General features: G+C 50.1%; 1 protein-coding gene across 3 annotated transcripts; it reads right to left on the reverse strand.

Moving 5' to 3' along the window:
- Nucleotides 1-15456: 15456 nt before the first annotated feature.
- LDLRAD1 (low density lipoprotein receptor class A domain containing 1) lies at nucleotides 15457-23693 on the reverse strand. Of its 3 annotated transcripts, XM_032844165.1 has the most exons (6): nucleotides 23571-23693; nucleotides 22995-23046; nucleotides 20385-20510; nucleotides 18269-18406; nucleotides 16712-16840; nucleotides 15457-15901 (listed from the first exon to the last, which is right to left on the reverse strand). In XM_032844165.1, exons 1-6 carry the CDS (start codon nucleotides 23589-23591, stop codon nucleotides 15753-15755), a joined length of 615 nt encoding a protein of 204 aa, XP_032700056.1. In that variant the 5' UTR covers nucleotides 23592-23693; the 3' UTR covers nucleotides 15457-15752. The 3 variants fall into 3 exon arrangements, with proteins under 3 accessions (XP_032700056.1, XP_032700057.1, XP_032700058.1); XM_032844166.1 differs by lacking the exon at nucleotides 20385-20510; XM_032844167.1 differs by lacking the exon at nucleotides 20385-20510 and having other exon boundaries at nucleotides 15804-15901; nucleotides 18269-18375.
- Nucleotides 23694-24135: the final 442 nt, after the last annotated feature.

Here is a 24135-nt window from a genome sequence, read left to right on the forward strand (position 1 = left end):
AAGGTCACAGAGCTCATAAGTGATAGAACCAAAATTCATACTCTATTCTGTCCTAAAGTCCACTCTTACATTGCCTTCTTAAATAACAGCTACCGTTTATTAAAATCCCAACTATTAAGTCCATGAAGTAAACCACCAAGAATCTTCACACAGTCCTGCCAAGTCAGGATTATCACCTCTATCTGACAGAAGAGGAACCGGAGACCAGTAACTTGCCTGAGACCAGTAACTTGCCTGAGACCAGTGCTTAAGCTCTGTCGTGCATGCAGATTACTTGGGGATCATGTTAAGATGCAGATTCCAGTTAGTAGATCTGGAGTAGGGCCCGAGAGTCAACATTTCTAACAAGTTTCCGGAAGATACTAGTGCTTCTAATTTGTGGACCACTTTGGATAGCAAGACTCAAAATCTTCCCTATCCCATACAGGAGACCCTAGTGGTATGTGACCATCGAGCACTTGAACTGGGCTAGTCCAAGTTGAGATGTGCCATAGAATACACACCGGGTATCCTATCAAAGCACAAACAAGTGTGAACAAAAAAATCTTCCATTTTTAAAGTATTGATTGCATGTTAGAATGGTAATTTGGGGGTTAAAATAGGCATTTCTCCTGTTTTTGTGTCTGATAGGACTACTACAAAGTTTACATGTCTTACATTTATGATATGCTTTATATTCCTACCGGACAGTGCCACTGCGGACCATCCTCCATCCTCACGGTGAGCTTAAAGCAAGACTTAACCGACGAGTACAAGGAAGGCAGTGGATACCTCGAGGAATTAACGCATTGGCATGACATACATCAGTGTGACAGGTTTGACATTTGGAAATGCTCTGCGGTTCAACCAGGATTGTAATAAAGGGGCGGATCTCGAGTCTGATACATGTTTTGTTTGCTAGGCAAGCTGCTCCGTCCGTAAAGGCCTGTTGCCCTGGATCATGAAAAGTTCTGATTCTAAAATTTGTGAAATGAAAAAAAGCAGATTAGATGCAGATTGCTTTCTTTTTGCAGAAGTAGAGTTTTGAAATGTCATTGGGGTGGACATTAACACACCTTGCCAAATTCCAAGTGCAAATACACAGCCTTCCTTGTCAAACTTCGCATATGTCATTGGTCTAACTAGAGTCTAATTTGATGATCGCCCCAGTCCTCCCACCCCCATTGTTGCCCTAGGGCGACACTGTCAGAGGGGGCGTCGGAAATGGCTCTTCAAACAGCTCCCTGCTCTCATCGTTTTGGAGGGCAAATCTTCAAAGCCACTTCTGATTACCTTCACTTTCATAAACACAGTGTTCTTTTGAAGTGGACATTTCACTTTCTTTCATCCTTTTTTTGTTTCAAGGTTCTCGTTTTCCTCTCCCGATGATGCCTTTAAACAGATTATTTATTGTTCGATCTCAACAGTTTGTTGTAGCCATTCACACGGAGTTATGAAAGTCTAGGCTCTGTCTAAATGATTGAAACAAAGGATCAAGGCCAAGAATTTATGACTAGCATAAAATAGATGGGGTAATTTGCTTATGTGTTTAGCTCACCTGCAAGAATTAGCTATTTTTAGGGCGCCTGGGTGGCTCAGTGGGTTAAGCTGCTGCCTTCGGCTCAGGTCATGATCTCAGGGTCCTGGGATCGAGTCCCGCATCGGGCTCTCTGCTCAGCAGGGAGCCTGCTTCCCTCTCTCTCTCTCTCTCTCTGCCTGCCTCTCTGTCTACTTGTGATCTCTGTCTGTCAAATAAATAAATAAAATCTTTAAAAAAAAAAAAAAAGAATTAGCTATTTTTAAATTAGAGTTTCTTGTTCCTTCTTCGAATTCACTTGCTCATTCTTCATGATCTTTAGACAAGTGAGTTAATTCCTCTAAGCTTCAATTTACCACTTTAACACTAAGCCATTTACCTACTGGTGCTTGTAAGAATGAATAAATCAGTATTCTCAAAAGTATGGTCCTTGGACCCCTGCCCCAGCATCTCAGGGCACAGTGAAGGGGTGGAGGGGGTGAGTATTCCTGTGCTCCAATTGTATTTGCTGAATCAAAATTTTTTAGTTGATTGGAAGTATATAAAAATCTAACATGAGGCCACCTTTTCTTCTCACTCATTTGTAAAATGCTGAGTACTCATTTATTCACTTGGAAAGGTATCTGTTGAGCATTTAACATGTACCTGGTGCTGGGGTAGGGAACAAGACAAGAGACGGTGCTTGCTTTCAAGGAGCTTACATTCAAAAAGGGCAAGGAGACCGAAAGGACAGTGCATCAATAAGCTAAGTCCAGGTGGAGAGCAGTACTTTAAAGAAAGTGGAGGGTCATGGGGAGGGTTAGTTTAGACTTTAATTTACGGGATTATAAGAGGCCTCTCAGGAAGTGACAGTTGAGCTGAGAAGTATGAGGAGTTAATCATGCAAAGGTCTGGGTGAAGGGGGTCTTGGTAAAAAAGAACAAGTGCAGAAGTCTCCAGTGGTGCATGCTGACTGGCACGCTCCGGGGACAGAAGAAGAAAAAGAATAAAGGCCAGATGACTAGTGCTTGGTGAGTAAGGAGTAAGTGAGTAAGACAAGTTTAGGAGAGGCAAGTGGCAGATCACCTAGGCCTTGAGGGTCGTGGAATTTGAATTTTTATTGCAGTGTAACAGGAAGCCACCAATGAAGCCTAAAACACATGTCATCTGAGATACATACATTATACATAATATAGATAAAAGATGTATTTATTTATTTATTTGAGAGAGAGAGAGCACGCATGCATGCGCAGTGGGGAGGGGCAAAAGGAGAGGGAGAGAGAAACTCAAGCAGACTCCCAGCTGATGACCGTGGAGCCAGATGTGGGGGCTCCACACAGGGCTTGATGCTGTGGCCCTCAGATCATGACCTGAGCCAAAACCAAGAGTCAGACACTTGACCAACTGAGCCACCCAAGTGCCCCTGATTTATATTTTGAATAAGTAACCCTTGCTGCTCAGTGGGCCCCATAGGTGGAGCCTGGATCACAGCAGGGACACCAGGGGAGCAGGGAGTCCCATGGGAACCATGACAGAAGTCTGGGTGAGAGATGATGGCAGCTGCAACGTGGACAGTAACAGTGACGATGGGAAGAGCTGGATTCAGGGGCTTTTTTGGAGGGGGAGCTGATAGGTCATGTTGTTGAAGTTGGTGTCAGGAAAGAAAGGAACAGAAAGAGTGAAATCAAAACTGACTCATTCCTAAGGTATTGCCTGAATGGAGTGAGTCCTGGTGCCATTTACTAAGACTGGACAACACAGGAGAGGAACAGGTTTGGGGTGGGTGGGAATCAAGAGTTTTGTTACAGGTGGGCAACCAGTGGCTCAGGGGATATGCAAGTAGGCAGGCACCTGGGCAGAAGTCTAGCTTAGGGGATAAGTCAAGTTGGGGTTCAATACTGTAGAGCTGACAGAGCCCATGACTGCCCAAGAGCACCCAGAATGAGTATAGACAGAATTAGGAAGAGGGCTGAGACATGGCATGGGGCCTTCCCACACTTAAGATCAAGGAGAAGACGAATGGGTGTTGAGGTCGGTCTAAAACCAGGAGAGCGTATAATGGAAGCCTAGAGTGGGAATGTTTAGACAAGAATGGGGTAGTGCACTATGATAATGCCCTGAGAGGTCAGGTTGGATGAGAACAGATAATTCGGCAAGCTGAAGGTTGTTTGTGGCCTTTATTGGGTTGAGGGGAGAGGTCAGTGTTAAAAAGCCAAATGGAATAGATTAAAGAGAATGGGAGGTGAGGAAACAGAGATAAGAGCCACACAGAAATTCAAAGAAGTTGTACTCAGTAAAGGTGTATAAGTTCCAAATTTCTATGGTAACTGAGGTCTTGGGGTCAAAGAAGTGTTTCTTTCATCATTTTTGATTCAAGTGTATTTAAAGGAGAGAGTAGAACAAACTCCTGTGTACCCATTATCCATTGTGGTAGTCTGAATGATGCTTCCCAAAAATGTCCAGATCATAACCCCTAGAACCTGTGAATACGTAATGGGGACTTTGCAGGTGTGATTAAATGAAAGATCCTGAGTGAGGGAGATGATTCTGGAGCATCTGAGGGGGCCCCATGTAATCACAAGGGTCCTTCTAAGAGGGAGGCAGGAGGCTCATGGAAGCAAGAGATTGGAGTGATATAGGGAAGGGACCACGAGCAAAAGAATACAGGTGGCCTCTGAAACAGGCAGGGAATCAAGTCTCCCCTGAAGCCTCAGGCAAAGGAAAAATAGAAGAGAATGAGAAAGCATGAGAAGTGTTAAAAAAGGGCAAGCAATTAGCTTTCCCAGCCCTGTAAGTGCTTGGGACACCAGGCTTGCAGAATTAGCTTGCAGGTTTTTCCCTGGTTTAATCCTGTAAGTAAACAAAGGTAATACCAAATCAAAATAAACAGAACATGTTACCAGAAGGCCTTGCTTTCTTTCTAGTCCTTCCCCTGATAGTCTTTTTGTACCTTTGGTCTGGAATAACACAAAGGCTTAGCTTTGGAATAGGTTTTATAAAAGAATATTCTGGCAACATTAAATGCTACATGCCTTCTGGTGAATAAAGAGCTGTGACCACCTTTTCTGGCCATATTTAACATGCATCTTTTATCATCTTTACTTACCGAAATTTATCTTAAATCCCAAGTTCGTAGTTCTTAATACACCAGGTGTTGAGCTCTGGCTATACCCATACTCTCCCAGTTGGAGAAGAATAATTACATTCTGGAATTCCTAGACTGTCCTCACCAGGCTGATTTGGACATCCAACCCTCCTGGCCTTACTCTGAGTTTCCATAGCGAAATTTTCCCCTCTGCCGCTGCTTCGGCCTCTCATTCTTGGCAGCCTCCTCTCTTTCAGCTGTCACAGATGGTTCTCTGGCCAGTGAAGAATGAGCTCTAGGTGAGGAGTCAGAAAACCCAGGCTCCAGTCAAATCCCTTCCTCTCTCTGGGCCTTCCTGTCCTCATCTGTAAGAAGAATACAGTAACGAATTTGCTTAATAGGATTATTCTAGGGATTAAATCATACAGTGTGAGTGAAAGTGCTTTAAACTAGAAAGAGTAATCCAGATGTTATCTAATTGTCATGGTTTCTAGAATCCTAGACCATTATTACAGCTCTTTATTTTACAGATGGGGAAGCTAAAGCTCAGAGGGAAGTTTATTCATTATGGGTGGTAAATTTTATGTGTCCTGCTGGCTAAGCTATGGTGCCCAGGGGTTTGGTCAAAAGCCAGTCTAGGTGTTGCTGTGAAAATATTTTATAAATGTGAGTAATAGTTAAACAAGTAGGTTTTAAATAAAAGAGATTACTCTGGGGCGCCTGGGTGGCTCAGTGGGTTAAAGCCTCTGCCTTCGGCTCAGGTCGTGATTTCAGGGTCCTGGGATCGAGGCCCACATCTGGCTCTCTGCTCAGCATGGAGCCTGCTTCCACCTTTCTCTCTGCCTGCCTCTCTGCCTACTTGTGATCTCTCTATGTCAAATAAATAAATAAAATCTTAAAAAAAAAAAAAAAGATTACTCTGCATGATGAGGACAAGCCTCATCTAACTAGTTGTAGGCCTAAGAGAAAAGACTGAGATTCCCGGAGTAAACCTCTCTCCACCTTCCTTCTCTGTCTGTGTGTACACACACACGCACACGCACATGCACACACGTTTTTTCTCTCTGTAGACTGCTTACTAATACATTCATCTTTTCACCCATATGGCGAACAATTATTGGGCACCTACTGCGAGCTCAGTTAGGCAGAACAGATGAAACAGGGTCCCTGTCCTCAAGGAGGACAGACAGGAGACAGACAAGTGACTTCCAATGTACAGCTTTGTGTGATCAGTACCATGATTTGGGGGTGCTTTGGGAGTGTTGCGACCACAGTGAAGGAATGCTAAAATGAGTAACCAAGAGGTGTGACGTCTGAGATGTTTCCTAAAAGATGATGAGACTGGCGTGACTTTTGAAGAACGACTGTGAGTTAGCAAATCAGAGGGGCTGGGCAGTTCCGGTTCTGTGGAGTGTGGGGAAGAGTGGCCCAGATGAGGCTTTCGGGAGTTTGGGGGCTGAAGGCAGTGGCAGCTGGAGAGAGCTGAGAGATGAAGGGGGACCCGTCAGCCAGGACCACTCTCGGGGAAGGCCTTGATCCTGAAAATCCTAGGGAGCCACACAGGAGAGGAAAGCAGGGATGACAGAAACACATGTCTTAGAAAGACTCCTCAGGCCTCTCCGTGGGAGCAGCTGCCCAGGACAGGGAGCCAAGGCAGGCTTGAGGGAAGGGACAGAGAGGCAACAAAAGGGATGCCAGCGAGATGTCTTCATGCACTCCTGTTCACAACACAGACCCTGCAGCTGTGGAGCTTGGCGGGGGACCTGGGAGGATCTGGTGTTGATCTCCTGGAGAGGGAATGGTCAAAGACTACGTCCAGGTCTCTAGACTGAGGACAGCAAACACCCAGACAGGGAGTCCTGGAGAAGGAACAAGTTTGGGGGCCAGATAAGTTAAGTTTGGGGCTTGTCAAGTTTGAGGTGGGACAATCAGATCAAATTGTCCAGGAGATCGCTGATCTGTGAGTCTAAGGGGCCAGAGAGTTATGGGCTGGGAAGAGAGACTGGGAAGAAGCCAGGGTGGGAATGAGATCAGGCAGGAAGAACAGGCTTCAGGCTCGGAACCTGGAATTACATGCAAAATATTCTGTGTTTGGATCCTTGTGGGATTCCTGCCACCCTAAGGTGGGGCTGCATAGCTCTTATCACCTTCTCCCTGGGAGGAAAAGACTCCGCCACCAACATTAGGAGCCGCTGAGATAATAACGGGGTGGGCAGGTGGCTGATGAGGAGACCTCGGGAGTGGCAGCATTGAAAGGGAAGCGGAGGAAGAGCCAACTGAGAAGAAAGGGTGGAGGGCGGGGGTAGCTAGAGCAGGGCCCGGTGATGGAAACCATGAGAGGGGAGGGAGGACAGAGACAAGCAGTTGCACTTGGAGTTGTGAAGGTAGCCCAAGGAGAACTTGGCATAGAAGCAGGCTGTTTTAACATCAGACAGACTGACATAGGACATGTGTTTATGCCCTGAGGAGCATTCTAGTAGAGGAGGGGGGCCATTGCGACATCAGCTCCCCCCACTTCAGGAAAGCAGTCAGCTCCCACAGAGCGAGGGGAAGCCAAGTGACAGGCCAGCAAAGGCAGCCCTGTGGGGCTCTGCAAGTAGGCTTGTTCAAGAGACTAAAACCCTTGATCCCAGGAGGGGCAGCAGGTGACCTGGGGCTTGTGCAGCTGGAGAGGCCTCAGGGGGCAATGGGGATGGGTTTTCCTGGGACAGAGGGAACAGATACATTTTCTGGATCCAGAACTAATTAGAGATCTGAGTCAGTAATGGAAGGAAATTTCTAAGCTCACAGCTACTAGGAGACTTAGCAAGCTCCTCATCGTCAGAAGTGTGCAGGCAAAAGCTCAGGGATCATTTGGCAAGGTTGGTACAGAGATAATCCATAGACAATCAGGTAGAGGGTTGGATAGATGACCTTGAAAGTCCCTTCTAGGCTTGACAATCTCTTAACACTTGTCAAATTTCCCTGGTCATTTCAAACATTTCTGTGAAATGGTCAAAAAGACCATTTTGATTCATTTTATTATAAAAATTCATGCCACATAAGGCTCATGAGGTTAGGAGTAGAAAGGGATGATGTAACTTAACAAGATAGCACATCTAGTTAAGTGTTGTAGCTCCTGGGAAGAAAATCACAGGCTTAGGTTTTGGATCCGTGATTCCTAGAAGCTTCCAAAGGTCACTCGAGGACTCTGTTTTTTAAAAAAGTGTAGATAAGCTCCACCACTCCATTCTGATTCTTGATTGCTGGTTGGCCCCAGGAATCTGCATTTGTAAAGATTGATTGATTGATTAATTGATTGATTTGAGAGAGAGAGAGAGCGTGCCATGGGCAGGGGCTTGGGCCCGGGCTTGTGCACGCGTACATGTGCACCTGCGCGCACAAGTAGGGGGAGTGGCTGAGGGAGACTGAGAAGCAGACTCTGCCCCAAGCACGGAGCCCAACTCTGGTCAATCCCACCACCCGAGATCACGACCTGAACCTAAATCAAGAGTCTGACGGAGGCTGAGCCACCCAAGCACCCTGAAACCTGCATTTTATTTATTTTATTTTTTTAAAAAGATTTTATTTTTTTTATTTGACAGAGATCACAAGTAGGCAGAGAGGCAGGCAGAGAGAGAGGAGGAAGCAGGCTCCCCGCCGAGCAGAGAGCAGGATGAGGGGCTCGATTCCAGGATCCTGGGATCATGACCTGAGCCGAAGGCAGAGGTTTTAACCCACTGAGCCACCCAGGTGCCCCCAAAACCTGCAGTTTAATCAAGTAACATGCCCCTTGGCCCAAGAATCTCAGGTGTCAGATGCCAGGACTCCTCTTCTGGAAACTGAATGGAGATAATGGTGTGAGAACAAAGATCCTCCAAGAGAAGTGCTCTGTAAATCTCAGTGTGCTGCGCAGATGGGAAATAGCTTGGCCGTGCAGGAGGCTTGCTGGCAAGTCAGGGTGCTCCCTCGGACTCTCAGGTCCAGTATTTCCCCACAGCACTGAGCAGGCTAAGTGGGGAATTTTGTGGGCATTAATCTCGTCCATTCCCAACACTCCCCTCTGTGGAGGCTACCTTGCATCCATCTCCCAGGCTCTAAAATGAAGCAGTGATGGTTGGACCCCTGCTTCTTGATGAATGAGGTAGAACGAATCTGCAAGGGAGTGGGGCTGGAAAGCTCTGGGAATACGCCTTCCTCCGCCCTGCTCAGAGGATTCAGAAGGCAGCCAGGGTGTAATAATGGGACCAGCTTTGCTTTCCTGCCTGGAACAAAACAAAAAACCAGGCAGAATACGTGAAGCAACAATTTTAAGACACTGGACATTGGGCAATGAAGGATAGTGATCCTCAAGACTGAGTGCTTTTTCCTCGTGATCAGGAGGAAGGCGAGCCTGTCTCCTCTCACCGCTTCTGTTCAACCTTGTAAAGGTCCACTGGAATCAGAGGAAAAATAAAAGCCATCCAGATTGGAAAGAACAAAAACTGTCTTTATTCACAGATGATATGACTATGTATATGGAAAATCTGATAGAATCTACAAAAATATAGAACAATAAGAGAGGTTAACAGGTTATCTGATACATGATAGATGTACAAAAATTAACTATCTTTATATACTAGCAATGAAAAATCAGAAATTAAAATTTTAAAATGCCACTTGCTATCAAAAAACAGGAAATAAGGATACATCAGACAAAGGATGTAAAAACCTGTACAGTGAAAAACCATACAACATTGCTGAGAAAAAGCAAAGGAGAACTAATAGAGAGAGATGATGTAATCATGGATGGGAACACTCAGCAATGTTAAGGTGTCAGTTCTTCCCAAAACTCGTCTATAGTTTCAATGCTATTTCAATCAAAATTCCAGCAGAGCTTCCCTATAGAAATTGGCAAACTGATTCTAAAATTCATATGGAAATGGAAAGGATCCAGATAGAATAGGCAAAAAAGACTTTTGAAAAAGAACAACATATGAGGACTAATACTGCCTGATTTCAGGGCTTCTTATAAAGCAACTGGAATCAAGACAGTATGATACGGGCATCAAGGCACACAAACAGATCAATGGAACAAATAGACCACAAATATATAGATTACTGATTTTTGACAGAGATGCAAAGGCAATTCAGTAGAGAGAGGATTGTCTTTCCAACAAATGACACTGGAACAATACCATGGGCAAAAACAAAACAGAAAGAATGTTGATTCATTCCTTGGACTTTGTACAAAAATTAACTCAAAATGGATCATAGACCTAATTAGAGAACCAAAACTGTAAACCTTCTAGAACACATAGGACAAAATCTTTGTGACCTAGGGCTAGGCAATTATTTTATATATACAACACCAAAAGCATGACCCATAAAAGAAAAAAATCTGATAAATTGGACTTCAACAAAACAAAGAAATGTCTGCTCTTGGAGAGACAGTGTTAAAAGAGTGAAAAGACCAACCACGAACTGGGAGAAATATTTGCAAATCACACATCTGATTAAGGTTGTGTGCTCAGAGTATGTAAAAAACAGTCAAAATCCAGTAATGAAGAAACAAACAATCTAAATAAAATGGGTAAGAGATTTGAACGAACCCTTCACCAAGGAAGAAATGTGGATGGCAAAGATATGAAAGGTGCTCAACATCAGTTCGTTAAGGAAATACAATGTAAAGTCACACTGAGATGCTACCGCACACCTATTAGAATAGCTAAAATGAGGGGCACCTGGCTGGCTCTGTCGGAGGAGCCTACAACTCTTGATCTCGGGGTCGTGAGTTTGAGCCCCACCTTGGGGGTAGAGAGTACTTAAATACGTAAAAAAATTAAAAAAAACACGAATAGCTAAAATGAAAAAGACTGACCATAGCAAGTATTGGCAAGAATATAGGACAATAGAACTCTCATATTGCAGTGTGGGAATATAAAACAATACAACTACTTTGGAAAACAGGCAGTTTCATAAAAAGGTAAACATACACCGATCACATCCAGCCATTTTACTCCTAGGTATTACCCCAAGATAACTGAAAATATTATGTTCATATAAAGATATGTACATAAAGGATCGTAGCCATTTTATTTGCAATAGCCAAAATTAGGAATAATGCAAAAGTCCATTTGCAAATGAATGCGTAAGTAAAGAGTGCCTCTCTTCAGCCTGGAATGCACCGATTGTGGTATATTCACACAAGGAATACTAGACAAGAATAAAAAGGAAGACCTGTCAGGCATGCTACCACATGGGTAAGTCTCATAATAGTTATTCCGAGTGAAAGAAGCCAGCCAGACAAGAAGGTTATATACTGCGCGATTCTATTCATATAACATTCTAAAGATGTGCAGATGATACTGAAGAAGGAAAATCACTGGCTGCCTGAGTATGAGGGGGAGGACTAGAGAGGGGGCAGGCTGAAGGATTACAGAGGGGCACAAGGACACTTGAGGGCAGACGACTATGTTCACTATCTTGATTGTCGTAGTTTTGTTAGGTGTATACATATGTCAAGTTTACGAAAATATATACTGAAACTATGTGTAACTTATTATATGTCTTTATACTTCAATAAAGCTGTTTTTAGAAACTCTTGGACTGGGGTGCCTGAGTGGTTCCATTGTTAAGTGTCTGCCTTCAGCTCAGGTCATGATCTCAGGGTCTTGGGATCAAGGCCTGCATTGGGCTCTCTGCTCAGCAGGGAGCCTGCTTTCCCCTCTCTCTGCCTGCTTGTGATCTCTCTCTCTGTCAAATAAATACAATCTTTAAAAAAAATAAAAAGAACTTAACATATACTTAAGATCTATGCATTTACTGTATGTAAATTATACTTTAGCAAATTATTTTTTTGAAAGAAGATTCAGAGAAATCTTTTCTTCCTTGACCCAGAGTTGCTGGGTGGCTCTCAGAATCCCAGTGATGGCCACCAGACGGGTGCCACTTTGAGGGGCTGCCGGTGTCCTCCTGTCAAAAGCCTGGCTGGGCTATGGGTTTCTCCCAGGTTCCAACATCCGAGGTTCGGTGAGTCTAAGGATGAACGGAGAGTCCTAAGCAAACAGTGACCTCAGAGGGTTAATCCAGGCCAGATTTCTAGTCCAAACCCTGGGGCAAAGGCTGAGCCTTTTTAAATTCCATTCATCTATCCCTGCGTGTTTGCACGGCAAAGAACCTGTTGTTCTCACAGTACTGATCTCAGAGCCTGAGGGGGGCAGGGAAGCTGGGAGATGGCAAATATTGACGCTGGCTGCCTGGGTTCCCCAAGCAGGCTTCGGCATTCAGTCCCCACCGCCCCTCTGCTGATGTGAACCTGGGGAAGGGCCTGGCTGGCTGCCCTGGGCTCCGTGTCTTTCTGGACCTGGCTTATGGAACATTGTTCAGGAGGTTGCTGTGGTACCTGTTTCTTTCTGAAAAGAAGAACCAATAAACAAGAAAAGAGCAAACGCCATTCTGTCAGCGCCAGCCACCTCCCATTTACAGGCTGCTACCCCCTGGCCTGGGCTCTAGCTTTCTCTTCCAGGGACTGCTGGCTGAGAAAGAGCGAGACGTCAAGGAAGGGGTGTGGCAGCCTCTGGATTTGGACCTGTCCGGGTTTGATCCTGGCTCTATGATCTCAAGCAAGCAACTTTGTCTCTGTGTGCCTCTGTCAAGTGTGACTAACCAGACCGGTGCTTGTGTGTATTAGGGAAAATGAGATACAGGAGACAAGGCGCACACACACACACACACACACACACACACACACACGAGACAAGGCACATATACGTTGGCAATATTGCTGACTAATTACCTCCTTTTAATACTCATTAAAGCCCCTGGCGCAGTGCTCAGCACTCCTCTTTCTTCTGCTTAAAGCTTTAAGGTTTCCAAGTAGCGTTCACATTCTGGATCTTTCTTCTCAATAAGGACGCAAGATAGTTTGCCGATGACATCATTCTTCCTGAGGCTGGGAAGAGAGCCTTTATTGCAGCCCCTCCTCAGAAGGAAAGACTCAAACGTGTTCCTCCTGCTGAAGACTTCTGCCAGTGTCACGTAGCGTTCAGAGTCAAGTTCGCTCCCTGCAACCCAACCTCAGAGGTTCTTCCTCACCCAGGGGTACTGGTTCATGTTCCCTCGGCACCGGATGCCCTCTCTGCACTCTTCAGCCTGGGCTGCCCCAGGTTGGCTTCCCACTGGGCTCCATCATGGCCCTGCGCGGGCAGCACCACTGCAAGAAGCTTCCCAGACCTCCCGAAACAGAGCTTTGGACAGCGGACTGCTGCCGCTGAGCCCCCAGATGCTTGGCTCCACCCCCAGCCAGTGGAGGTGCTGGCCTCTGGGTGCGTGTGCAAATAGTAGCTCCCTCAGGGCACTGTTGGGAGAATGGGAGGTGAAGCTCTTAATGAGCTCAGTACCTGGTTCCCAGTAAACACTCCGCAGGGACCAACTGTGTGCACATGGGAACCTGGCTTTAGGTCCTGCTCTGCTCCGGACACACCGAGTGGACTGGGACCAGTGTGTCCCAGCCTTGCATCTTGTCCTGTGAAACGAAGCTTCTTAACCCCTAAAGGCTGGTGGGTGTGTTTGGTTAGGAGGGGCGGGTAAAGTGATGGGGCAGCCCGTGGTGCCAGTGCCTTGGCACTTTGCTGAAAAGGGCCACTGAAGCAGCCCAGGACAGGAGGGCCAGCGGGGCCAGCCGCCCATCCCCTGCAGGGCCCATCTGAGGCACTGGCAGGATGCGTTCTCCCGGTGGGAACTGGGCACGCTCCCGCTGCGCGAACCACTGAGGCTGACCAGCATGAGCACACAGGGGCGTATTCCCATAGCCCCCTCCCAGCAGCCTTATTTCCAACAGCTAGAGCACGGCATGGGGAACGCATTCTGAGTGCTGGAATGAGCCTCTGGACCTTTTCTTGTTCCCCAGGGACCAGATAAGCCCTCTCTTCCCCTGGAGACTGGCATTCTGTTGGAGAAGGCACACCCATGGCAGGAGGACTGGTGCTCCTTCTCAGGTCTGGACTCCTCCCCCTCCCCCTGTTCCCTCCCCTCCCCTGCTCCCTGAGGTCCCTGTGTTCCACCAGTAAGTAACCCTTGACCACCCCCTGTGCCCACTTGGTCCGGGTGCCGGCATCTCTTTCTTGGACCAGTGTAATTAAAGGTCATTGTAGGTCCAGGGTGTTTCCTGGCTTATCGCCCCTGATGACACCCACTGCCCTTAGGAGGGAGTGTGATGGGCTGTGCCCTGAAGGATCACATCCCGGTTCACCTCCTCACCTCATCTCCTACTGTCTCCTACCCCCAGATGGTGCTTTGACCACTCGGACCTGCTATGCATTCCTGGGTTCAGCTACACCCCCAGATCCAGATCTGCAGTTACATTGGCCCCTCAGTGGGGAATGCCCTTCCCCTCCCCGTCTCCCCTGGAAATTCTCCTCCTCTCCAGAGCCAGCCCAAGGCACCAGAACTGACAGTGTCCCCAGCGAGCCCTGAGTGTCTCACTTGGGCTGTGGTTGCAGGGAAGCTCAGACAAGGGGGACTGTTCCTCAGCCAGGATCCCTGACGCACCTTGTCCCAGGAGTGGGTCCTCAGGTCATCAGGCTCAGGGACAGGATTGTGTCCTCATTCCCCAAAGGCACCTCCTTGGTGGCCTCAGCCCAGCCTTTACTGCTGCCCCAACCATGGGGCATGAGGGGTTCCCTTATGCATGAGGGGTTCCCGCCATGAGACCTTGGGCTCCTCGTGTGCTGGGATCAGGTCTTTCTGCTCCTGGGTGCCTGGAATGGCCTTGGCCCACAGCAGGTGCCTGGAGACTGTTCTGTGAGAAAATGGACTGGAGCTTAACAGTCTCTCAGATGCTCATGTTTAATTCAAAACTCAACAAAGACTGTTTTATAAAACCAATTTTATTAATTTCCAATGAGGATATATCTGTCTTCCTCATCAGGAACTCTCCTGTTGGCCAGATTCCAAATTGCAAGTCTGTCTTTTGGAATAGGGGTGGACCACATTCTCACCTTCAAATTGTTTATTTTTTTAAGATTTTTAAAATTTTTATCTTTTTATTTTACCTATTTATTTATTTAAGATTCATTTATTTGGCAGGGGTAGGGACAGAGGGAGAGAGAGAATCCCAAGCAGAACCCACACTCAGCACAGAGTCCAACGCAGAGCTCAATCTCACAACCCTGAGATTGAAACCAGAGTTGAAACCAGGAGTCAGATGCTCAACCCACTCAGCTGCCCACCAAGGTACCTTTTTAAAGTACCCCAAGGAGATTCTGTCCCTGGCCAAGATATAATCCCATTGGGAGTGGAAAGGCTTCAAAGCTGGGACGCCAGAGACCGTGCTTGGGTTCCAGTTCTGGCACTGACTTTGCTGGATGACTTGGGCAAGTCATTTCTTCCTCTAGGCTTCAGTTTCCTCATCTGTTTAATGGGGATACCCATCCTTGTCTGTCTGACTGTTGTGAAACTGGAAAGTATCAGAGAAACTGCTCATTCACTCAGCTTCCGGGACCAAAATGCAATCCCTTCCTCAGGAGAGTTGGGCTGTTGGGTTGGGCAACAGGTCACAGGTGGCAGGGTGCAGAATGGGATAGACAGAAGGGCAGTGAGGAGCACCTCAAGCTGCTCTTTCTCCTGACCTTCTATTCTCCAGCTCAGAGCCCCTTGGGATGGCTTCCAAGGGTAGGATAGCCAATACCCCACCTCAAGTGCCATCTCCCGTGATCAGCCAGCGGGGCCTGCTAGGATCACTGAGTGGAGAAAAATGCTAAGGCTGCACGTGAGCCCAGCAATATCTGTCTTGGGTCCCCAAGGGAGCAGAAAGTGGCAACCACTTCACATATATGTGGCATCTATGAGATCTGAACTCTTTGGCTTTTTTCTAAGGGGTGATAGGATCAGGAGCTGCAAGCCTCTTAGGGCAGAGAACAGATTTGTTCTGTGTGGCCCCAGAGACATGCCTAAAATCAGGAAAGTGGATCCCCTTCATCTTGGTCAGGAGTGGTCTGACCTGGTAGTGTGCCCCTGTCCCTGGAGGCATTCAAGGAGAGGCTAAACAATTTGAAAGCAAGGAGAGGCAACTCTAATTCAGAGACAATGGTGCGCGGATCCCCTAGATGACCTTGAAGCCTCCTTCCCGTTCTTATGTTCTTGCATTCGATGCTCCTGTGAAGGCCTATCAGTGCCTTTCCAACCAGCCTACCCTCCGGCCTGGGGGCACCCTCAGGGTCCAGGACAGGAGTACTCATCAGACCAGTCGGAGCAGTGCTGCATGTGGTCGCGGCAGAGGCTCCTGGGGATGCAGCCGCAGTACCCGAAGACAGTCGAGGGGCAGCGCCACCAGCCCGGGCCACAGGGTGGGCATGTCGTCACTGTGGGCACAGCAGAAGAGCAGCTCCTTTGGCCCGGGGCACCCCGGCTCCCCAGAGCCCACTCTCTAAGGCTGCTTGAATACAGCCTTTTCTGAAAAACCTCCCTTGATTCTTACCTGCACTCCTCCCCGCAAAGTACCCCTCCCTAGTTCCCCAGCACGTCCTTTTGGCCTCAGCACGATGTTAGTCCTGAAGGTAGGACACGGGTTGACTCCTGACTATCGCCCACCGGAAGCTGGCACCAGGCACAGCCAGCCCTTCCCAGGGCTTGGCACACGTTTGTTGCTTGAACAATGGTGAAGAAATCGGAAAGAAAGTCTGGGGCAGTGAAAGAGCTCCAGACTTGGAGCCAAGAGACCTGGGTTTACATCCCTGCTCCTTTCCTATCCCTTCTTCTGTGAAGTCCCTTCTCTGCTCTGGCCTCAGTTTTCCTACATAGAAGTTTGGGACCAGTGATTCCTGCCCTGCTTTCCTCACAGGGTGATTGAGAGGTGCAGAGGAGAGGAGGGAAACTCATGCTGAAATCCCAGTTCAGCCTTGTATGTGCTCCTTGCAGGACCCTCTGGGCCTCGGTTTCCTCAACTGTGCCCTTGGTAGGTGCCCCACCATGGAAGAATAGGCCTCCAGAAGGAGCCACTTGGAGTGGTAGTGAGCACTCCACCACTGGAGGCATTCAAGCAGTGGTGGAAAACTTCTTTACAGTATGCAAGAAGGGGAGGCAGGGGAACCTTTGAGATTCTCTGGTCAAACTCTGCCCTTTGGCCACTGCCTAGCTCCCTGCCCCAGCCGAGCCTGTGCCCAGACCCCTACCTGGGCTCAGTTCATCTGAGCAGTCCCCACAGTTGTTGGTCCCATCACACTTTTGGTCTGAGTAGATCCAGAAAGATGGGTCTCCACAGCGGGCCACAAGGAAGCTGGGGAGGCTCTGGGGCATATCCCCTGCATGGGGACAGATGAAGCAGGGAGAGGTTCACATCTGGCCTTCAGACGTCTCTCTGGAGGTGGACTGTCCTGCCCGCCCCCCCAAACCCTGGATCACAAGGAGAAGGGCTCAGGAGAAGGTTTTCTGGGGAGGAGGTCAAATCAAGGGGAGAGGAGGATTCTTTCCATGTCAGCACAAGATGGCCAGAGAATGGCATCTCTCTCTTGTTCATTCCTGGCTTAGTTCCGGGGCACGCCCACTTCACACCACTGCTTGCACTATTCCTTCCTCCAGAAGTGTCTTTTCTGACACCTCTACAAAACCACTCCACTGTCAAGGGCAGGCTCAAGTTCCTTCACCTCCAGGAAACCTCCTCCCAACAGCAACGAAACAAGAACAAATGTGAAGTCTTGCACTCGGGGACCAGAACGCAGAGGACGTGGCTTCACAGACTTTGTGAGAGAGGGAGTCAGAGCACTCTCCTTGAAGGTGGGTTCTCTGTTAGGCGGTGGTGTGAAGGGGCTACCAAAAACGAACATGAACTCAGGCTACATGGCAAGAGGCCTTTGGGAGGGGAAAAACCTTTGTCCTTTGGACTAGCCAGGGCTGGCCAGAAGTATGATGGATGCTTCTGGAGCCAGACCGAGGAGCGGGACGAGGGCAGCTGGTGTGTGTCCTGTGGTGTGCCGGTGGAGCGGAGAAAACCAGCCTTGAGGGGGGATGACTGTAGGAGTGTGGAGTGTGGCTCTGGGAGGAGGAACCTCATGGCGGGCAAGAAAGCAATCTTCAAATCCATGCAGTGCCCCCATCATGGGAGGTGGATTCAAATGTGGTTCAGATGAGGGAAGAGAGTTGGGACCAATCAAGGATGCTACAGGGGATAGCTCTAAATTCAGTCCAAGGGAGACATTCCCATGGAAACCGTGTGATGAGGGAGGGGAGCAGCTGCCTCGGGCTATAGTGAGCCCCCCATCGCTGGAGTATGCAAGCAGAGGCTAGGTGGCCTCTGTTGGGTGTGTGAGAGGATTTGGGCATGAGCTCTGACATGGACTAGATGAACTTTAACATCTCTTCTAGTCTAAAAGGTCCTTGATGCAGTGACTTCCCCCATCCACTTCCCACCACATGCGCTCCAACCCCCCAGACTCTCTCCTTCCTACATGGAAACTGCCTAGTCCATGTAGCCATGGCTTTTCTCTCCTGGGTCCTGTCAGGTCTCTAAGGTCTGGGACCCATTCATTCACTCATTCATTCATTCATTCATTCACTGTCACTCATTCATTCATTCACTTGTCACTCATTTATTCATCGTCTGTTCAGGAAATAAACGCAGAGACTCTGCTACCAGGCACAGGGGCCCCCAGGCCAAGGAGAACTGGCATGGGGGGCAACCCTGAACCTGGAGGGGTCCACCTGGGGCAGGGCAAGACTGTGCAGGTACTCACGGCACATGGCCTCGTCCTCATCCTCGCCGTGGGCACAGGTGCGGACGCCATCACAGACACTGCTGGAGGGGATGCAGCTCCTCCGGTCATGGCACAAGAAGCCCGTCCTGTTCGTCAGCGTTACACAGGTCTGGGCCTCTGAGTTGGCAGGGGGAGACCCCAGAGGGGCAAGAGTGGTGAGCACAAGGGCATTACAAGTTCCCCCGACTCAGCTCCACACTGAGCTGTCCCGAGGGGCTGGGGTGGCCAGGAGGATGCTGGGCTGGGCGGTGACAGAGGTGAGGTCAAAGCTCCCACTCTGTCATTTGCCAGCTGTGAGACCTTGGGCAGATGACTTGACCTCTCTGAGCCTCACATTCCTTGTTTTTACGGTGGGGATGAGAGCACAGACCCCGTAGGATTGCTGGGGAGATTACATACAAGCTTTTGTGTGACCAACCCTAGAACACAGAATGTACAGGCTAACTCACGGTTCTCTCCTTTACTGAGAGCTGATTGCCAGCCTCACAGAAGCTCCTGAGGATGAGGCTCTAGTCAGTGAAGTGGTTTTAATGGTGGAGCTCCGGGTGCTGGGTCAGGCTGTCAGAAGCAATCTCTTGGGCTGGCTGGGGACTATTATGCCACAATCCCTGACACCTGGGCACAACTCCGGGCTGTAGAGCACTTTGATAGTTGTAGTCTCTTGTTTCCTCAAATAGTTCTGGGAGGTGTCATCCTTAGCCTCGTTTTATAGATGAGAAAACCAAGGCTCAAGAAGGTGCAAGGCCCAGTCACTCGGCTGACAGCTCAGGCCCGCTGTCCCCGCTCCTCCCTGAGGCTGGGGCCAGCCCCCCAGTGTCCAGGAATGCTGGGCAGCTGAGAGTCTTCCCTTCCTTCCCATGGGGAGGTGCAGAGGGAACCCACCCAGGGCTGCTCTGAAGAATTAAAGGAAAGAAAGTGATGGCGGGAGGTCAACCCGGCCCCACGGCTGTGCGTGGGCGTGTATACACGTGTGTGCCACCTGGAGACGGGCTTGGTCTGCGCATGTGTGTTTGAGCACCCAACACCCGCCTCTCACCTCCTGGGGCAGCCTCAGCCAGCGGGAGAGGGACTGAGTCTCAGAGACATTCCCACTGGGGCACATGCATACACACACTGACACGTGTGCACACACACAGACGTTCACACACGTGCACACAGACACACACTCTCAGACAGGTACGTGCATACACACGCACACAGATAGACGTGCACATACACTGACACACAGACACATGTGCATGTACACGGGGCGCGTGAGGGCAACTCCTCTCGTGTGCACTTCTACTTGGTGCCCATGTTCTTGCCCGGGGGGGTAGAGTACTGTGGATTTTACCCCTTGTCCCCACTTGTCCCTTTGTACCCCCCCAACCTGGCTACAAAGCCATCTCTCAGAAATGACAGCCCACCCCCAGCTGGAGCCTCTGCCCATGGCACTCTGGACGGTGACCCCTCCCCAGCACAGGGCACCTGCCCTGTCCACTGCTCTGGCCCTTGGAGCTCCCCGGCCTCCTGTGTCTTCTTCTCCTCACGTTTCTTCCCACCCTCAGGATTCTGCATCTGGCATTCCCTACTCCCGGGAGGCTTTTCTGCCTCCCTCTCCGCTAACCATTGCCCTCCTTTTCTTCATGGCCCTTCAGCTCCCTTTCCCTTTCCAAGCTGCCCACCTGACTCCTAGCCTGGGTCAGAGGCCCTGGATCCAGACTCGCAGAGCCCCCAGTAACCCCGCCTTAATGGGCTTCTTTGATTAATGTCCATTAATCTCCAAACTATCAGCTCCATGAAGCAGGGCTGTAGGGATGGACAAGATATGTCCCTGTCCTCTGGTGGAGGCAGACACACAGATGCATGGCACCCCACAGGAGGTGTGGGAGCCATGGGCGCCGAGGCACAAGGCCCAGCCTGGGGGTCAGGTCAGGGTGTTTGAGGAAGGAGACATCAGAGCCGAGTCGGCTCAGTAACTCATCATACAGATGGGCAAATAGCAGCTCAGAGTCCCGTATGCATCTCATGGCGGAAACTCACAGCATTAGTGTTCCTCATGTGCTCCCCATCCCCTCTGAGCAAGCCCAGCCCACCCACTCTGGACCACGCTGACCTGGTGTATGTGGTGGGAATCCCAGGATGGAGACCAGGGCGATCAGGGCAGCGAGAGTGACCAGCAGGAGCAGCAAGAAGGCTGAGAGGCAGGCACCCTGGCGTGAGCAGCATAGGGGGCCGCAGCCTGCGTGTGGGGTGGGAAACCAGTGGCGGATCCCCCTTGCCCAGCCCTACAGGTGCACCTCCCGCCTGCGGGGTTGGGAGCAGGAAGGACTCCCTGGAGAAGGGGGCTCCTGAGACTTCCATGATGCTCCTGGTTCTGCCTGTGGGCCCACCTCCACCAAGCACCCGTCCCTCGCCCAGGCCACTGGCTGGTGAGCAGCAGTTGGGGTGGGCATCCAGGTCTCTGCATCATGGCCCTCGCCCCGCTGTCCTCCCTCGAGGACTTCTCCTCAGGAGGCCAGGAGAAACAGACACCTGTTTAGTGAGCCGCTGCCTGCGGAAAAAGTAAAGCAGGCCCTTCGTAGCTATTACTTCTATTTTTCAAAAACCTTTACTTTATACATGAGGAAACTGAGGCTCAGAGAAGAAAAGGTCCAGATCACCTCATGCAGAGCTGGGACTTGAGTCAATGCCAAGTGACCATCCATTCTGGAGCCAGCCAGGATGCTGGCTGGACTCCCAGCTGGACCCCACGGAGAAGTCACTTGACTTCTCTACGCCTGTTTCCTCATGCGGATGGCGGGTGGGTCACGATATCTCCCTTAGGCTTGTTGAGAGGACTAAGCTAAGCTAGTAACTGGTTAGAACAGTGCTCGGCACACAGTCAGTGCTCTAAAGGTTTTAGCTACTCTTAGTGTTTATTGAGTGTTTACTATGTGCCTGGCTGTTTCATAAGCACGGTGGAAATAACAATGAGAGGAGACATCCGCTCCTTTAACTTACCTTGTACCTTTAATTTTTGCCTGCTTGCGAAAATCATGAAAGAAAGCTTTATTGAGGACCTACGAGCATCCTGCTGTGCAGAGGACAGAGGACCGTCACAGTGCGGTCCTTACCTAACCCTGGGAGCTTGCTGTGGCACTTGGGAGGACAGGCATGGGTGGGGAAAGGGAGAGTGTGGGCGTCACTGCTGTCTGCAGGTATCTCAGAGAAAGGGGGGGGCAGGTCTCGACATCTGTATGTCCCCAGGGTCCAGTCGCGAGACTGGGCACCCAGTGAGTGTTTTGTGACCACTCTGACCCAGACATCCAGGAGACACAGGAAGGCGCCCATTTCAGGTGAGTTCGAGGCCCTTCCCTCTGATCCACTCCCCTGTCCAGAGCTTCCTACACTGCTTGCCTGTGCTAGGCAGACCTGTACCTGGACCCCCGCAGCTCTGGTCCTGGGTGCTGAAGTGTCAACAAAGTGTGAGCCAGGGGCCGCGGGTGCTGGAAGGAGGGGTGAGATAAGCAAGGGTGGGATTTGCACAGGCAGGGTTGGGGGGGCGGGCGTGGGGGTGGGCAGGGGAAGGCATTCCGGGGACAGCGTGTAGGAGGGAAGGCCTGGCGCTGGGTGAATGGGGAACTGAGCTGAAACCCGCCACCCCTGCAGGGCTGTTCTGTGGCTCCCTAGTCGTCATCAGCGAAGACAGGGCCAACTCAGGTAACCAGGGAGAGAGCGTGGAGCCCGAGGATCCAAGCAGCTGCTTCTCAAATATTTGTGCAGCACGCTGCCATGGGCGGAGGGATCCTGGGAGGGACCTGAGATAGGACTGGCAGCACCGGGGCCGGGCCCCACAAAGGCACCACTCTGCAGGGCTCAGAGCCCTTCCACACCAGCCCTCCCTGGACACATGGGAGAAGGAGGCCATTTGCTCCACAACCACGCCCAGTAGGAGCCCCGCTGGAAGAATGAAGGCACGGCGATTTGCCACCAGAGGAATCCCAACTTGAATTTGAACTCCATCCGCCTCTCCCACCTCCCAGCTGTGTGCGATCCCAGTTTGGCCAAGCTCCCCAAATTCCCTTAGCCTCAGCTGCCTCATCTGTTATTGTCCCCAAACAGGCCTCAATCTCAGAGGTGTCCTGGGTACTAAAAGAGGCCATACACTGCCAAGCACAGACTAGGGCGGGGTGGGGGGTTGTGGGGTTTTCTGATCCTTTAGAGCTGTTATTATTACTACCTACCTCTGGTTTCTGTTTCCTCATTGATAAATGTGGGCCAAGATGGGGCATATAGTAGGTGCTCAATAAATATGTGTTTCTTCCTTTACTGCATAAAGGCAAAGCAACCTGTCCTTGGTGCACGGTGAGTTAGTGGCACACGGTAGGAGCTAACTTAGTGTGTGATCCTGTCTACTTTATCCCTCAGAGGTACAGAGAACAGTCCACGTCACCCACTGAGTCAGGGAATTGGCTGCAGATTTCTTTCAGTCATCATGGAAACAGTATGTGGGGCAGGGTGTGTGATAGGCAGCACACACAGGCGCTCAAGGCATAGAGAGAAAGAACAGCCCTCTTAAGCAGGTGACTGTCAGCCCTGTGGCCAGGAAGCTGGGAGTGGAAGACAGGACGTCAGCATGGGGGCAGAGGTCTGAGGGACAGTGGGGGACTTGGGGAGCCCTGTTCATGCCTCTGAAGAAGCAGCCCAGCCTCAAGGGAGCCCACTGCGGAGCTCTGTTCTTTACCTTCCCCTCCGGGGAGGGCTTTGGTTCCAGCAGCATTGTCATCGCTGTCTCCCTGCCCAAGAGAACAGAGTGAGGGCTGGGCTTAGGTGGGCCGAGGGCCAGCCTCTGGGAGCCAGCCAGAAGGGGTTTTCAGAAGGTTCAGGGAGAGCCTTGTGTGGAATCGTGGGCCCCACACATGCCAGCGTTCTGAGCACCTCAAGCCCATCACACCCGCTTCATGATTCCACACTGCCCTCTGCCCACAGTGCCCTTCTCTCCACTGTCCACTTGGCCAACACTCATCCTTCAGACCTGCTCAGACTCATCCCTGGAGGGGCTTTCCTTAAGGCCCCTTCCCATAATGCTGACCGCTCCCTCCCCTGGCCTCCTGTCCACCCGGCTCCTCTGTCCCCCTTCCAACGCTTGCCACCAGAACTGTGCGGCTGGTTCACCTGTGGGGTCCCCTACAACCTGGGAGGGACCCTCCAGAGCAAGGGAGACCCGGGCCACCTCAGCTGCTCCCCTCTTCACTTAAGCCCACTCTTTATCCCAGGGTTGGCCTCCCTAGGTCGGGGAGCATTTTAAAGCCGTTCTTACCTGGGGGAAGATTTTGTTCATGTCTCGGGCCTCCTGCTCCCAGCTCCAGGATCCTGGCCCTGGGGCCCCGTGCAGAGAACTCAGCACAGGTTCTGGCCCGGTTGCCAGGGGCAGCCTGGCGGAGGGAGGACTGAGGCCTGGCCTGGCCACACCCTCCCTGTGGGCAGTCTCCTCCCAGGTTCCTGCTTGGCCCTTCCTCTCCGCCCTCTGACCTCCAACAGCACACTCCAAGGCTGGAATCCTCATGCCCACATTATAGACAAAGAACCTGCGGTCAGACAGGATGAAACTGCCCCTAGGTCACACAGTAGGGAGGGGGAGGCAGGGTTCAGACCTGCTTTTTCCTCCACATCTGTGGTGAGACCAGGGGCTCTCAGGGCCCTCAGCTGCATGAGCGTCCAGGCAGAAATATCCAGAATTAACATTTTAGTTAAAACAGGAATCATTTTCTTATTGTTCTAGTCAATTTAATAGGTAATCTATGTGGCCGGAATATGCATTTTCCACTAAAATTATAAAACAAGCATAACTTTAAATTATTTTCTTTTAAAAAGTGGCCATGTAC

Source organism: Lontra canadensis, unplaced genomic scaffold (genome assembly GCF_010015895.1).
Source record: "Lontra canadensis isolate GAN:19392208 unplaced genomic scaffold, GSC_riverotter_1.0 scaffold148, whole genome shotgun sequence".
Classification (NCBI taxonomy): Eukaryota; Metazoa; Chordata; class Mammalia; order Carnivora; family Mustelidae; genus Lontra; species Lontra canadensis.

Coding starts and splice junctions, on each gene's coding strand:
- LDLRAD1 (XM_032844165.1), bottom strand. CDS start 23,591: ATGAACAAAATCTTCCCCCAG. Junction 16,841..18,268: donor TGAGGACGAGGCCATGTGCC/GTGAGTACCTGC, acceptor GTCCCCATGCAG/GGGATATGCCCCAGAGCCTC. Junction 15,902..16,711: donor CTCAGATGAACTGAGCCCAG/GTAGGGGTCTGG, acceptor CTGTGCCCACAG/TGACGACATGCCCACCCTGT.